This window comes from Saimiri boliviensis, chromosome 2 (genome assembly GCF_048565385.1).
Source record: "Saimiri boliviensis isolate mSaiBol1 chromosome 2, mSaiBol1.pri, whole genome shotgun sequence".
Taxonomy (NCBI): domain Eukaryota; kingdom Metazoa; phylum Chordata; class Mammalia; order Primates; family Cebidae; genus Saimiri; species Saimiri boliviensis.
In genome coordinates this window covers 129,257,580-129,272,378 of record NC_133450.1, presented here as the reverse complement: position 1 = coordinate 129,272,378, position 14,799 = coordinate 129,257,580, and the positions used below count along the sequence as shown (strand labels likewise).

At 47.7% G+C, this 14,799-nt stretch overlaps 1 protein-coding gene across 13 annotated transcripts in view; it reads right to left on the bottom strand.

Moving 5' to 3' along the window:
* The window catches only part of WDR20 (WD repeat domain 20), a 95,007-nt gene that overhangs the window by 10,796 nt on the left and 69,412 nt on the right, over positions 1-14,799 (bottom strand). For 8 of the 13 annotated variants that reach the window (XM_039462836.2, XM_074394317.1, XM_074394314.1 and 5 more), the window contains one exon: positions 1,339-3,258. The exons of 2 other annotated variants lie outside the window; for them this stretch is intronic. In XM_039462836.2, coding sequence (XP_039318770.1) covers positions 1,981-3,258 — 1,278 coding nt within the window. In that variant the 3' untranslated portion in view covers positions 1,339-1,980. Of the gene's footprint in view, positions 1-1,338; positions 3,259-12,917; positions 13,039-14,799 lie in introns of those variants that run through there. 3 more of the 13 variants (XM_039462837.2, XM_039462838.2, XM_074394320.1) reach the window with 2 other exon arrangements.

Below are 14,799 nucleotides of genomic sequence, written 5' to 3'. Positions count from 1 at the left end.
TCAGCCACTCTATGTAGGCCAAATACTAAGTCCTGAATTTTGAAACTGCATACTCAATGCCTCAGAAGCATTTGAAACTGAACGTTTACAACTATGTAGGTGCGTAAAATCGCACACGGAGTGTTCATTACTCATCTCTCCACGTGACCCAATTTGACCTCCAAAGCTGAAACTGTCCACAAGGATGGCTGTCATGGCTACCTTAGATCAGTTCACCTTTAGGAACAGAGGCCCGTATGGCACAGGTGGAGAGGACACGAACATTCCCATTAAGTAGTGCTCAGGGATGCTAAAGGCACAGACAGGTGAGATGCCCCTGAAGGCTGCTGTGGTCCCCCCGTGGCCACGTGCTGCCCTGCCACCACACTGAAGACAAAGCAATGGGTTAAGGCCCACACTGTGCACAGGGTGGGCAGCTCCACCGTGACACGTTTGGAGATGGGAAGCAGGCCTGAGGACCCGGCCCAGCTTTCCTGGGAGGTCCATTAAGAGCGCAGGCAGCTGAGGCTCCACCTACCAGGGTCTTTTACACTGCACAGAAAGAAAAGTCAACCAGGTCTTCACTCTGTTGAATCATGTTCACTACGCAACCAGTATCGGTGATCGTTATCTCCGTATTTAATTACAAAGATGTGCAAAACAGAAAAACCTAAATGCCCAAAATGAGTTAATAAGTAAGATGACCACCATCTTGACATGCCGTATGCAGCTCAAGGGGCCATCTCACCCAGTGTGAAGGCAGAATTTGAAAAGCGGCTCCTTGCACAGCAGTAGAGGAGGAGGATGAAGGGCTGCGGTCACTGGGGGAGCAGCACAGCCTCCCACTGCTGAGGAAGCCACCGGCCACCAGGGCCCAGGCTGAGGCTCCAGGGTGGGAGCCACTGAGGATGAGGCCCAAGGGCATGGCCAGCGCCAGCATCCCAAGAGTAATCCCTGAGCCACAGCCGCCATCCAAGAACAAGGAAAGGGAAACCTGCACTTCCGCTTCCTTTGGGAGGGACTAAGCCCAAACAAGGGCCCGTGTCAGGGAGAAGTAGGACATCTTGGGGAGTCTCCGGCTTTGGCTTTACAAAAAAAAGTGGAGTCGCACGTGCCTTTCTGACCCAGACCCTTCCCCCCACCCCCCACCCCCACGAAAAACCCAAAAAACTCCTTTTCCCTTGTTGGGAAAACACATAAGCAAAGCGCATCTGACCTAAAAGGTCTTCGCTTATGCGGCAAGAGGCACTTCTGCGATGCTGTTGGTGTCCTCAGCCTGCAGTTCCCACGAACTGTCCAGGCTCTGAGTAAGGTGGGTATTTTAGTGCACAGAATCTCAATCAAAGTGCTACAAACTGCTTCTTTGAAAAAAGATGTTTATTAAACAACTTTAATTGTCATAAAATGACTAAAATGGGTTTTAAAAATTAAGGCTCTTCTCTTTCTGTGGATTGCCAGAACAATGTAAAAATAATATCAATCAACCCTGCTAAACGTTTTGTTCCTAAGGTTAAATTTCATAGATTCCTAAACATTTTGTGATTAAGATAAAAAACTGGACTATAAATGACAATTCATGGCCATCTGTGCTGAACAGACACTGATCAGGTGTACAATATTCTAATTGAGTAGTTAAGCAAAAATATTCCAGTTAAAGCATAAATTGTAATTTTAGCATTTTAAAGTCATTGTTTGCCCACACTGTCATGATTTCCCTAAAATTGAAATAGTCTAATACAGGAACGCTAACCTCGGGACTCTATATACTCCCAGGAGGATGACTGACTTGGCTGGCAATTACTTTGATTATATTTTTTTAAATGCTCTAAGGTAAATTATCAAATGATTCAGAATTACATGGCATGCAGTATCCAAAATTATGGCTCTGATGCATTTAGATTTACATTAAGAATAAGAAGTGTCATTCACATTCATTGTACACCCCGCCCCTCCCACAAAAAAAAAGTCACTACCTATTCAAGTTCTAGATCTGGTGCAGCATTAAGGATTAAAACTTACCACTTTACCAGGCCTTCCCCATGTGCAAATAAATCCCTCCTGACAAGCAGTGACTATACAGTCTTCAAGAAAAATTAATACAGTCAGTCTTTCATGTGCTATCTTTTTACATATGAGCGGCTCTAACAAGGGAACGTCTTCCATTCGGGGACACAGGGGCGTTCCCAAAGTTTTAGCAGGGTCTGTTTTGGTTTTGGTAACTAGATTCAGTTTGTCACTGCTCTTGCTAGAAATGTGTCCCATGCTATGATTTCGCTTGTGATCTTTCTCGTGGTGCCTCTCCTTCCGGTCATGTAGTGAAAGTGTTGCAAATTTGCTGACCCCAGAAGCAATGGCCCCATCCATGACACTGCTTTTGCTGCCAGCATTTGAGACTGCTGAATGTGGAAGGCTGTTGGACCGTGGCAGAGGAGGGGGCACAGAGTTCCCGGGCGTTGTAACACTGTTCCCATTGCTTCCAGCAGGAGGACTCGTGGCATTCATGACATTTGTGTGTGTCCTTGCTCTTGAGAGGGGTTGGTGAGGGAAAAGGATATCTTCTGTAAGGTCCCATAAACACAGCTGTGTGTCCTGGCCCACGGAACCAAATCGATACGTGACACTTACAGGGCGGCTGTCTGTAGAGTTCCGTTTGGAGAGCCTGGACTGTGTACTATTTGCTCGATCTCTGCCAAAATGAAGAAGGTCTTGGAAGTCCTCATCACTGCCACTGAACTCCATAGGGTCACTTTCTTCTACACTAGTGGTATAGGGGTCAAACGCTACGACACTGACCCAGGACTTGTGCCCGTGGCCTCTGGCTATTACTCGGCAGTCTACAAAGGACCAGACTGTCACCAAGTCATCCTCTCCACCTGTCACGATGTACTTGCCATCCGGGCTCCAGCACACACACAGCAAGCCCCCAAAGTAGCTTTTCATCGTACCGTGCAGCTCCACTGAGTCAAAGCTGAACACCCGCAGAAACCCGTCCTGGCTCACGCACGCTAAGAACTTGCCATCTGGGGAGAAAGCAAACTCGTTGAGGGCCCCCTCGCCCACCGTCCACTTAAGGAGAGGGTTCCTCGTGGATTTGCTCTTGCAAGTGTGCACGGCAAAGCTCTCTCCCTGCTTCAGAAGCTGGTAGTGGGGGGCTGTGGTGCCACAAGTGTGCTCCACGTTATATAAGTACATGTTCCCACTCGAGTGGGCTACTAGGAAAAGGCTTTCCGAACCGGGAACCCATTTGACACAGGTAACTCGTGACTTGTCTATTAGTCTCTGTGAAGACAAAGGAGAACAAGTTAGCACAACGGAGAAGTCTCAAAGGTCTACTTTTCCAGCAAGCAAACTTGTGTATTTCCTGGTGGGAAGGGGCAAGTCCATCCAGGCCCTCCACGTTTTAGCCTGCAGTCAGCCAGGCCAGCAAGGAGCATTTTGACGCCTTGTAGAATTACTTTCTAAAATCAGTGTTAGGCTACTGGCTTTCACTGAGGGAGTCAGGCAGCGAGCAAATATTTGCAGAGGGGCCACGAAGTGTCAGATGCTATGCCAGGCACAGGATTCTCCACAGAGGGAAGAGCCCTGCTGGGATGCTTTCTTTAACGGTAGGAGCGTCTGAATCTGGGGGTCACTGCATCTACATGTGGCATCCCCTCTATGAGGACCCACAGGTAAAGTCTCTGAGTCCTCACAGCCAGGAGAGCTCTGCCTCACCTCAAGGATTTCTCTGCATTTATTGTCACTGTAAGTCATGAGCTGGCTCCATCTGCCCCTCTGCTCTGATGGCTCGAAGGTGGGGAGTGAAATCTGCAGCCCACGGGACTCCAAAGTACACCGCTGGGCGCGACCTCAGCCCTGGGTTCCCTGAGGCTTCCTCACTCACATGCACTGCCCCATGTACATCTTCATCAGCATTTCCTCAAAACCCTCTCTGGTGGTGTTAGAGAAATATGTTGATGACTCATTCAGGAGCGTGTGTCTCATCATCACGCTACTCCATGCTAACTCTGGACCTCTAACCGACATGTTTCTTTAACAGGCATATGTCAGTAGTCTTGCCTTTAAAGCCCAAAGAACAAAAGGCAAAAATACCCCCACTCAACCAAAGGCACAAGTCTCCTTCCCCACTTGCCAGTTGATCGTGCAGTCAGGACTGCCAGCACAACAGCTTCCACAAGGGCAGACCCTTTCTAGACCATCTGAGTGCCAAATCACATCACCAAAATGCATCCAGAAGTTCCAAGACTCCCAAGTCTACCTAGAAACTTCTACTGCCAAATGCTCTCCACTGCACCGTTGCCCCAAGAACAGTGTCCCTTTAGGAGCCCAGCAGCCCCAGTAAGTTGAACACCACCACTTCACCTAACAGGTGGGAATTCCAACTCAAGTCACAGAGGGGTACTGGGCACATTGGAGCAGATTCTGCCAAGAATCATGCCAGCTTCTGCCTGGGTGGCTTTGGGGCCATGTGCTTGTTATGTGTGCTGTATCTTTACAGAAAATTATAGAAACAGGATGACTTGATTTTTAAAAGAACAGCTGGAAAAGAAATTAATGAGCCATGCAAGCTAACTGCATGAACATTAGATCCTGGAAGGGCGGTTGCTAACAAATGACCCCAAGCGGGAAGAGTGGAAGCTTGAATGCCGCACAGCATGCAGGCCCAGCGCCAGGGACCACATGTCGGGCAAGGATTACTCAGCAGCAGCATTTTACTACCGTAAATGACATGGCTGGCCCTCTTAAATTACCAGGCATGTGGCAAACCAGCCTTGGGGACACAGCCAATATTTTCATCCCCCACCTCTTTACCCTCCTTGTCTGGTGACCTACCTATAAACAGCACCTGACCTGCACCAATGCCAACAACCTAAAAACCTAGCACTACTCTGCCAGGATTTCCATTAGACCTTCGTGCAATTTTTTCAGCAAGGGGTTAGAGAGATAATTTACATGGCCAGACAAGGGCTTTTTTTTTGTGGAGGAGGGAGGAGAAAGGATGATGCTGATGGTGAATGGTGGGTTAAGAGGCTCCCTCTCCCCCGTCACAGCCCTGTCAAACCTTGCTGTCCCACGGGGCCCAGGCTGCCCCGGCATTCCTGATCCCACAAACACAACTGTACCTGATGGCCCAGGGCCTAAGGGTGTCCACAGCTCACCCCATCACTGGCCTTGTCGAGCAGGCCTATACCAGCTAACTCAGGGCTGGGAAGCCAGACTGCTGTCCCGATTCCAGTACAGTGGCTCTCAATTCCTGCACCTTACATTTCACCAGAATCAAATCAAATCCCAATTCTCCCAGGATCAGTTCACTGTTACTCTATTTACCATGTGTGGAGAAATTTAAGGACATAAAAACTTCTAGCAGCACAGTTAGAAGTAAATTTTATTTTGGGCCTTAAAAAAACAGAACAAAAGGCCAGGCATGGTGGCTCACACCTGTAATCCCAGCACTTTGGGAGGCCAAGGTGGGTGGATCACCTGAGGTCAGGAGTTCAAGACCACCCCGGCCAACATGGTGAAACCCGATCTCTACTAAAAATACAAAAAATTAGCCAGGCACGGTGGCGGGCAACTGTAATCCCAGCTACTTGGGAGGCTGGGGCGGAGAACTGCTTGAACCTGGGAGGCCGAGGTTGCAGTGACCTGAGATCGTGCCACTGCACTCCAGCCTGGGTGACAGAGCAAGACTCCATCTTAAACACACACACACACACACACACACGCACACATACACACCAAAAAACAGCATGAGAACTCAACAACTAATACTATCAAGTAAAAACAGTACTGCTTTGCAATAGTGAGGTATGAATAGTTACAGGACCATTAAAAATGTTACTGCAGGCTGGGGATGGTGGCTCATGCCTGTAATCCCAGCACTTTGGGAGGCCGAGGTGGGCGGATCACCTGAGGTTGGGCAGTCAAGACCAGTCTGACCAACATGGAGAAACTCTGTCTCTACTAAAAATACAAAATTAGCCGGGCGTAGCGACGCATGCCTGTAGTCCCAGCTACTTGGGAGGCTGAGGCAGGAGAATCACTTGAACATCGGGGGCGGAGGTTGCAGTGAGCTGAGATCGTGCCATTGCACTCCACCCTGGGCAACAGGAGCAAAACTACGTCTCAAAAAAAAAAAAAAAAGTTACTGCAATGACAAAACACATTAAAAACCTTTACTCCCATATTAAAAAGTTGCACTATGGCTGGGCACAATGGCTCACACCTGTAATCCTAGCACTTTGGGAGGCCAAGGAAGGTGGATCACTTGAGGTCAGGAGTTTGAGACTAGCCTGGCCAAGGTGGTAAAACCCCATTTCTACTAAACATAAAAAAATCAGCTGGGAGTGGTAGCGTACACCTGTAATCCCAGCTGCTCCAGAGGCTAAGGCAGGAGAATCACTTGAACCCAGGAGGTGAAGGTAGCATGCATCAAGCTGAGACCATGCCACTGCACTCTAGCCTAGGCAACAAAGTGAGATTCCATCTCCAAAAAAAAAAAAAAAAGTTGCACTGAGACTATGTTAAGTAGACATGCAGATGTAACTTACGGATAATATCCTGAGCCCATCTACTTCAATCTCTCTTTGAGGACCTAATCAAATGTTACTGTAACACACTGGCAATGGGGGACTGAGCACACCAGTTTAAGCAACAGCAGACCAAAAAGCACCTTGGATGCACCTGTGCTGTGGTAAGGGTCTCGTACTTGCCTTACCCGTTGTTTCTCCCTATCAGACCATGTGCTTAACAGCAGACCATTGTGCTTTGTCGGGGGTACCCTGTCTCAGCCGTTATCAGGGTGAGTGGCAGCCAGGCGTCAATGTCTACGAGCAGCATCAACAGCAGCAGTGCTGGCCCTCACTTTCGATCGGAGTGTCTACTGTGGGTGCTGGGCACTGGTAGAGGCTTACACCCATGCTCTCTAAGCCTCACAGTAACCCTGCAAAGTAAGTTTTTTGTGTGAAAAGGTAATACATTAATAATTCACATAAAGTATACAGTAGAAAGCCTTGCTCATATTCTTCTCCTCCATTCCAGAACCTCTGTCCTGAGTCACTGTTACCAGCTTCTCATGTCTCTCCAGAATGTCTTTGTCTTTGTTCATTGCAAGGCAAATACGAATACATATTTATCTACTCTTCTTTTTCACACTAAAGGAGGCACACTATGCACTGTCTCACTTCTGCTTTCTCATTATCTTTTTTTTATTTTTTCTGAGATAGGGTCTCACTCTGTCACCCAGGCTGGAGTAGAGTGGTACAATCATAGCTCACTGCAGACTTGACCTCCCAGGCTGAAGCAATCCTCCCACTTCAGCCTCCTGAGTAGCTAGGGCTACAGGTGAGTGTCGCCACTCCCGACTCATTTAAAAAAAAATTGTTTTTGTAAATAGGGGGTGTCACTATGTTGTCCAGGCTGGTCTCAAACTCCTGGCTGCAGGAGCAAAGCAATCCTCCTGCCTTGGCCTCCCAAAGTGCTAGGATTAAAGGTGTGAGCCACCATACCCAGCCTCCTATTATATCCTGTACATCAGTCTGTATGGACACAAAGACAGCCTCCTCACTCTTTTCTAAAGCTACAGAGTATTCAACTGTTTGGACAAACTGTGGTTTATTGTGGAAGTGCCCCACTGATGGTCACCTATGCAGCAATGAATGCCCCTGCACACATGCAGTTTTCACATGCGTGAGTAATGCACCTACAGGATAAACTCCCAGTGGAGTAACTGAGCCAAATATTTTTACAGATATCACCAAATTGCCTCCATGGAAAATGCAATCATGCCTGTTTCCCTACAGAAAGGTAGGTATTGTCATATCATCCATGAGAAAACAGAAGCTTAGAGAGGTAGAGAAACTTGCCCAAAGTCTCATTCATTCATTCATTCATTCAGTATTGAGTACATACCATATGTCAGACACTGATACAGCACAAATGAAAACAGGCATCGTTCCCTCATGAAATTTAGGTTCAAGTGGGAGGAGAAGGTAAGTGAAATGTATGCGATCTGATGATGATGGAGAAAAACAAACCAGGGAGAGAAGAGAAAGTGCTGGGGAGGAGGGGACTGTAGTGATTTCAATGTCAAATAGGATGGCCGCGGGCGCGGTGGCTCTCCCCTATAATCCCAGCACTTTGGGAGGCTGAGGCAGAAGGATCATGAGGTTAGGAGTTCGAGACCAGCCTGACCAACATGGTGAAAGCCTGTCTCCTACTAAAAAAAAAAAAATAGGATGGCCAAGAAAGGCCTCTTCCTCTGCTGGTGGTGGATAGCTGAGCAAGACGGGACAGAAAGAGAGCAAGTATCAGGCTGAGAGGATGCCTGGGGAAGTGTATGCCCACAGAGAACAACTTCAAGGGCTCCAAGGCGGAGGGAAGCACACCAAGTAGAGACGCAGCAGAGCCAGCGCCAGGGAACAGGGGGGCCCATCAGACCCCAGAGCAAGCACACTGTCTCCCGTTCCACATGCATATCACCTAGCTCTGAAGACCAGCCTGCATGGCCACTCCCAAGTGTTCTCAGGACAGGGCGCCAGCCTGTCTCAGATCCCAGGCCAATCTTGGAAGCACAGTCATTTAACTTACATGACTCTGGCTTATTTGGATTGGGCTTAACAAAAGAGGAAGAGAACAGAACATATTTTTCTCCTGTCTTTCAAATTAAGAAACAGAAATACCTAGAACATTTAATTAAATAAATGCAAAAACAAAAACTATGCAGCCCAGTTTCTGCATCATAAGGGTATATTTTTGTTTCAGAAAAAGTCTAAAAAACAGTACTCAATGTTAAGTAATGGGATTCTCTGTTGGGCCTGAATTCTCAGGTGTCACTGGGGCTTTGATCTGGATGAGGATGTTGAAAAAATACCCAGGGCAGAACCCTGGTCCCTCTGAGGGATGGGGTTTTCGGGGTGGGCAGGGAAGTAAGAGTGGCAGGAGCACAAGGGGCCATGCTCCGAGGAAGAGGCCAGCCAAAGCTCAGAGCAGAGCAGGCCAGCGGGGCCCAGGCCATGTGTGGCACCTGTCTTCGCTGCAGCACAGGAACAGGGAGGGGATTCCGTCTGGACTTGTGAGCTGGGACTCAGGCTGTGAAGTCCCAAGCTAAAGGGCTTCAGCTGGGACCCTGGTGGTTGCACTGTCCAGTCCGGCAGCACTGGTCTGAAGTGGAATGTGCTGTCAGTGTAAATACACACAGGGTTCTATAATTCCTACATGAAAAAAAGAATGTCAATGATCTCATTTATAGTTTTTATATTGGTTATATCCTGAAACAGTATTTTGGATATATAGATATAATAAAATATTTTCTTAAAATTTCACCTAGTTTTTACTTTTTTAACGTGGTTATTAGAAAATTTAAACTTGCACACATGGCTGGCATTGTGTTTCTACTGGGGATGCTGCTGCAGACAGTGGGGGCACAGACAGTTTCTAGAAAGGGAAGTGGCAGACTCACATGAAATCCCCCAGCAGTAGGTGCAGAATGCAAGGTGGGGGTGGGGGTGAAGAGGAACCAGTTAGGAGGCTACGACATCTGTCTATGCCATGGACAAAGAGGTCTTAAACTTGACCAGGAGCAGCGTGGCAGAATATGGCTGGGTGCGGGGCATGATGGAAAGCAGAAGTGTGTAAGCACCCCTGGGTTTTGCTCAGTATGCAGCTAGAAAGGTCTGCAACTAACAAGTATGACCAGAAATGTCACAGAAATTGGCTGTGAGGAGTACCATCCTAAGATCTCCAAGGAGGATCACTTAAGCTCAGGTCAAGGCTGCAGTGAGTTACAATTCCACCACTGTACTCCAGCCTAGGTGACAGAGTGAGACCCTGTGTCTAAAATAAATAAATAAAGATCTCCAAGGATGCAGGTGCAGCAAGGAGGAGGAAGATAATGTGAGACTCTTGGAAAAAAACCTCTGTACAGGGTGCAGGACAAAAACCAGGAAAGCAGAAGAAAAATCCAAGCAAACAACCCAGAAGTGCCGCGAGGAGAGCAGGCAGAAGAGGAAGGATCTGCCAAAAAAGGCCAGAGCCTCAGAGAACAGGCCTCTGAGACTTGAGGAAGCTGAGCCCTAGAGGGATGAAGTGCACAGGGAGGTGGGGACCTTAGGAGAGGGCACAGGGAAGCAGAGTGAGGGGCAGAGAAGGTGCTGAGAGCAAAGGGACACCGTAGGGGAGGAGGGTGCAGGGCAGGGGCCTGGTGGAGGAAGGTGAGGTCCAGGAGAGAGAGACAGGGGAGGGACCTGCTCCCTGGGCTGGAAAGGAGGCTCTGGGGAACAGAGACAAGCAGAGGTAGGAGGGCTCTGGTGGGAAGCAGTGGAGGAGAGCAGCAGTTCCAGTTGCAGCCCTTCCAGGGCAGGGGTACTGAGTGATGGGCAGGGCAGGTACTCAGCGAGGAGCGGGAGAGAAGGCAGGGGAAGCAACAGAGGTGCTGACAGAGCGGCTGGTCTGGCCACAGGGCTCTCCATTAGAGTCCAACTCCAAAATGCTCCAAGGCCCATGCTTAATAACCACTTTCATAAAAACAAAACATCCAAAACACAAATAAACCTTAAAAGCAAAACAAGGCCAGGTGCAGTGGCTCATGCCTGTAATCCCAGCACTTTGGGAGGCCGAGGCGAGAGGATCACATGAGGTTGGGAGTTCGAGACCAGTGGCCCGAGAAACATGGAGAAACCCCGTCTCTACTAAAAATACAAAATTAGCTGGGCATGGTGGCAGGCACCTGTAATCCCAGCTACTCAGGAGGCTGACGCAGGAGAATCCTTTGAACCCGGGAGGTGGAGACTGTGGTGAGCTGAGATTACACCATTGCACTCCAGCCTGAGTAACAAGAGTGAAACTGTCTCACACACACAAAAAGCAAAACGAAATATGGACACATTTCTGTGTACATCAAGACACATGCTCTGGGGCCAGTGCTATGGAGATCCAGGCTCCAACATGTCCCCACCAAGCGCTCAGCCCAGCCCTCCCCATGCTTCCAGCTCTGAAATCCAAATAGACCGTGCCACTTCATATAAGAATAAAAAGAAAAATCACAGGAACAACGAAAACACTACCATCCCAAATGCCATCAACTGATAAGATTTTCTAAATACACTAGACTAGTTAAAAGGAAACAAGAATAAAAATAAGTCTATAACCACATTAAAGTGTCACTGTGAAAGCAACTAACACTGATGTTTATAAGGCACTTGATTTTCTTTTTCTTTTTCTCCACTACTATCAATAAGATAAGCAAAAAACAAAAATCAGATTGGGGGATCTGTATTTCAAAATGCAGATATTAATTTATAACAAAAATACTGAAACAATTCAAAAACCACAGCAGCTGCTAGAAAAGCCATAATGCAACCACAAGCAAAAACGGCAACTAAAGGCTCTGATTATGTCAAGGCATTTGAAGAGAGCTCAGGAAGTATCAGGAAAGGCTATTTCAAAGCCATGTTTTTCTCATCCTTCAAAGAGAGGATCAGATGTCATTTTATCTATGTTCAAGCTTTAAGGAGTAGATCATTACGGGCTCATTTCCTTCCTTCGATTAGAAAAGCAACAAAAACAAAATTAACAAAATGTGCAGACCATTCTTTTGTTTCAAAATAGACAGAACATCGCTAAGCCCCCACACCTGGGAGGGACTGAGAGCTGGCAGGATGTGCCACCAGCTTAGGATGGCAGCAGTGTCCCTCCATGCCCCAGGAGTTAGGGCCATCTCCTCTTCAGCAGGCCCTTCAGTAAGACCGGATCAAAATCCCAGCAGAAGACGCGGGGCCTGCCCAGTGTCTGCCTCAGCCTTACAACCTCACGGAGAAGGGCAAGAGCAGAGGGTATCATGTCAGAAAAAGGCAAATACCAAACTCTTTTACATTTTATATTTCAGCCAACAATTAACACATACTCGAAAATCCTTTGAAGTTACTATTCTGTGAATACACTCCAAAATCAGGATTTTTACAAAGACAACAAGGTTGCTTTCATCACTATACAGAATTGTCCCTTTGTAACTCTTCCTCCCCAAATATATCATCACTAGTTACAAAAAGTAAACGTCAGAACAGGGTAGAGTGAAAACATACACACATGCACACATGCACACACACACACACACAAATTACACACAACACATACACATATACAAACACAAACACTAAAAAAGTAAACTCCTTGCCCCTCTGGGGTGCTTCATAGCAGGTTGAATGTGACCCAGGTGACTCTCCTCTGTGGGCAGCTCTGATGACGAGAACGGGCTCCCTGGTCTGGGAGCTTGTAGGATGAACTGTGCACCAAGATACTTTCAATAACGGCCCATTAGACATTTTCAAGAGCATCATATGTACAAAGTACTACAAATAGAAACCCAAAGTCTACTCTGAAAGACTGAGAAAGCAGACTCCAGGGAGCTGGGGATGCAACTTCCTGAGAGAGGCTGGAAAGGACTGGGCATTCAACTTTCTTTGGGTCTTGAACAGGTGCACCAGCAGGGACCTCCAGTGTGACTGGGGACAGTCCCAGGGAGCGGGGAGAGGGCTGACCTGATCAGTGGTCAGACTTAGAGGTGAAGTTTGCCTTCACCTCCAATGGAAGGCGTGAGCCCTAGGGTCTCACCTCATTGAAAACTATCATAGACTGTGAAAGTCAACAGTGAGCACTGGGGTTCAGAGATGATGCTTTCCTACCTTCTTTGTATTTCTCTATTTTCCAATTTTTCATCAACAAGCATTTTAAATGCACACAATTTTTAAATGACGGGGAAAATCACCTTTTAAAATATACTTGTTCGGCCGGGTGCAGTGGCTCACGCCTGTAATCCCAGCCCTTTGGGAGGCCAAGGTGGGTGGATCACGAGGTCAAGAGATTGAGACCATCCTGGCCAACATGGTAAAACCCCGTCTCTACTAAAAATACAAAAATTAGCCAGACATGGTGACACTCACCTGTGGTCCCAGCTACTTGGGAAGCTGAGGTGGAAGAATCGCTTGAACCCAGGAGGCAGAGGTTGCAGTGAGCCGAGATTGCACCACTGCACTCCAGCCTGGTGACAGAGCGAGACTCCATCTCAAAAAAGAAAAGAAAAGAAAAGAAAAAATATATATATAGATAGACAGACAGACAGACACACACACACACACACACACACACACACACACACACACTGTTCGCAGATAGGAATTTTTTAACTATGTTTATCTCAGGTAGATTTCTGAAATTTCTAATTCCATTTCATTCATCTGTCCATCCCAACAATTATTTTTTCATGTACCAGGCACTAGAAAGGAGGTACTGGTATCCCAACTGATGTTGGGATTCGGTGTGTGCAGGTATGTGCACATGTCATGTGGTAACAGGTGGGTCTGAGAGGTGTTCTGGTGAGGAAGACTCAAAGGCCACATCGCTGTAATTGTGACCAGCAGGCCGACCCTCAGCTTCACACATGCTGACCCTCTGCCTGGGTTGCTGTGCTCCTGAACCTGTTTGTCCTAGAAAACTATTTATCTTTCAAAACTGTTGGTACCTCACCTCCCACAGAAGTCTTTCCTTCCAATGCCACCCCTCCCGGGACAGGAAGCCTCTGAGTTTCTCTCAACCTCCACGTTGCTGAGCATTCGCCAAGGATTGCTCTTCAGGCCCTTCACAAACACCTTGCCTGAACCGATTCACCTGAGCCTCACCACAAACCTCTCAGGTGGGTGCCGTTCCCACCCATTTCCCAACCGAGGAAGAGAGGTGAGACCCACATCCTGCAAGCAGAAAGTGGCCGACCTGGTGTCTGAGCGCTCAGAACTCTAAGCTGTGAAGTTGTAAATGTCGTGGTAATGAACTGTGTGTTAAGTGCTCCTTTGAAAGCAGTAGATGAGATGGCTGGAATCTTGGAGTATAATCAGGGCTCAGTCCCAGGCCTTCTTTTTCTCACCATCCTCTCTCCAAAGACCCTGTCATCTATCTCAAGGATGTGATTTTTACTTCTATGACGACAACTGCCAAATTGTTACACCGAGATTTGTGCCCCAGATCGGTACGTCCCACTATCTACAGGTCTCTCAAACTTACCAAGTACAGACCAGAATCTCTGATCTTCCCCTCCATTCCCTGACAACTTCTCCCTTCCCAGTCTCACTCAATGCAGCAAGAGGCAGCCAGAAACCTAAGATTTATTAATACATCTCTCCAATTCAGTCTCCAAGAAGCAGCCAGGGTACCTTTCAAAAACACCACTCTTCCTGCCTTGTGCACCTGCTCTCTTCTAAGGGATCTGATACTTTGGGCTAAGAAACCATTTTGGATCAGGCCCTAAGGGATGTGGCCTCCAATCTCATGCCCTTACTTCATGCTGCTTTCCCCAGGTAAACTGTCCTTCCAGTTTTCTTGGTCTCAAGGGCCCTTGCCTGCTATTCCTTTTGCAAGAATGCTCCATCTCCAATTCCTTACCTGGTTGGCCTTCTTCTCATATGAGGCTCAGCTTAAAGCATACCACTTCCTCTAAGAGATGTTCTCTGCCTCCCAGTTTAAAGTAGATCTCTGTGTTGGCCAGCCATGGTGGCTCATGCCTGTAATTCCAGCACTTTGGGAAGCTGAGGTGGGCAGATCACTTGAAGCCAGGAGTTCCAGAGCAGCCTGGCCAACATAGTGAAACCCCAACTCTACTAAAAATACAAAAATTAGTTGGGCATGGTGGCACATGCCTGTAATCCCAGCTACTTGGGTGGGTAATACACAAGAGCAGCTTGAACCTGGGAGGTGGAGGTTGCAGTGAGCCCAGATTGTGCCACTGCACTCCAGCCTAGATGACAGATTAAGACTCTGTCAAATACATACGTA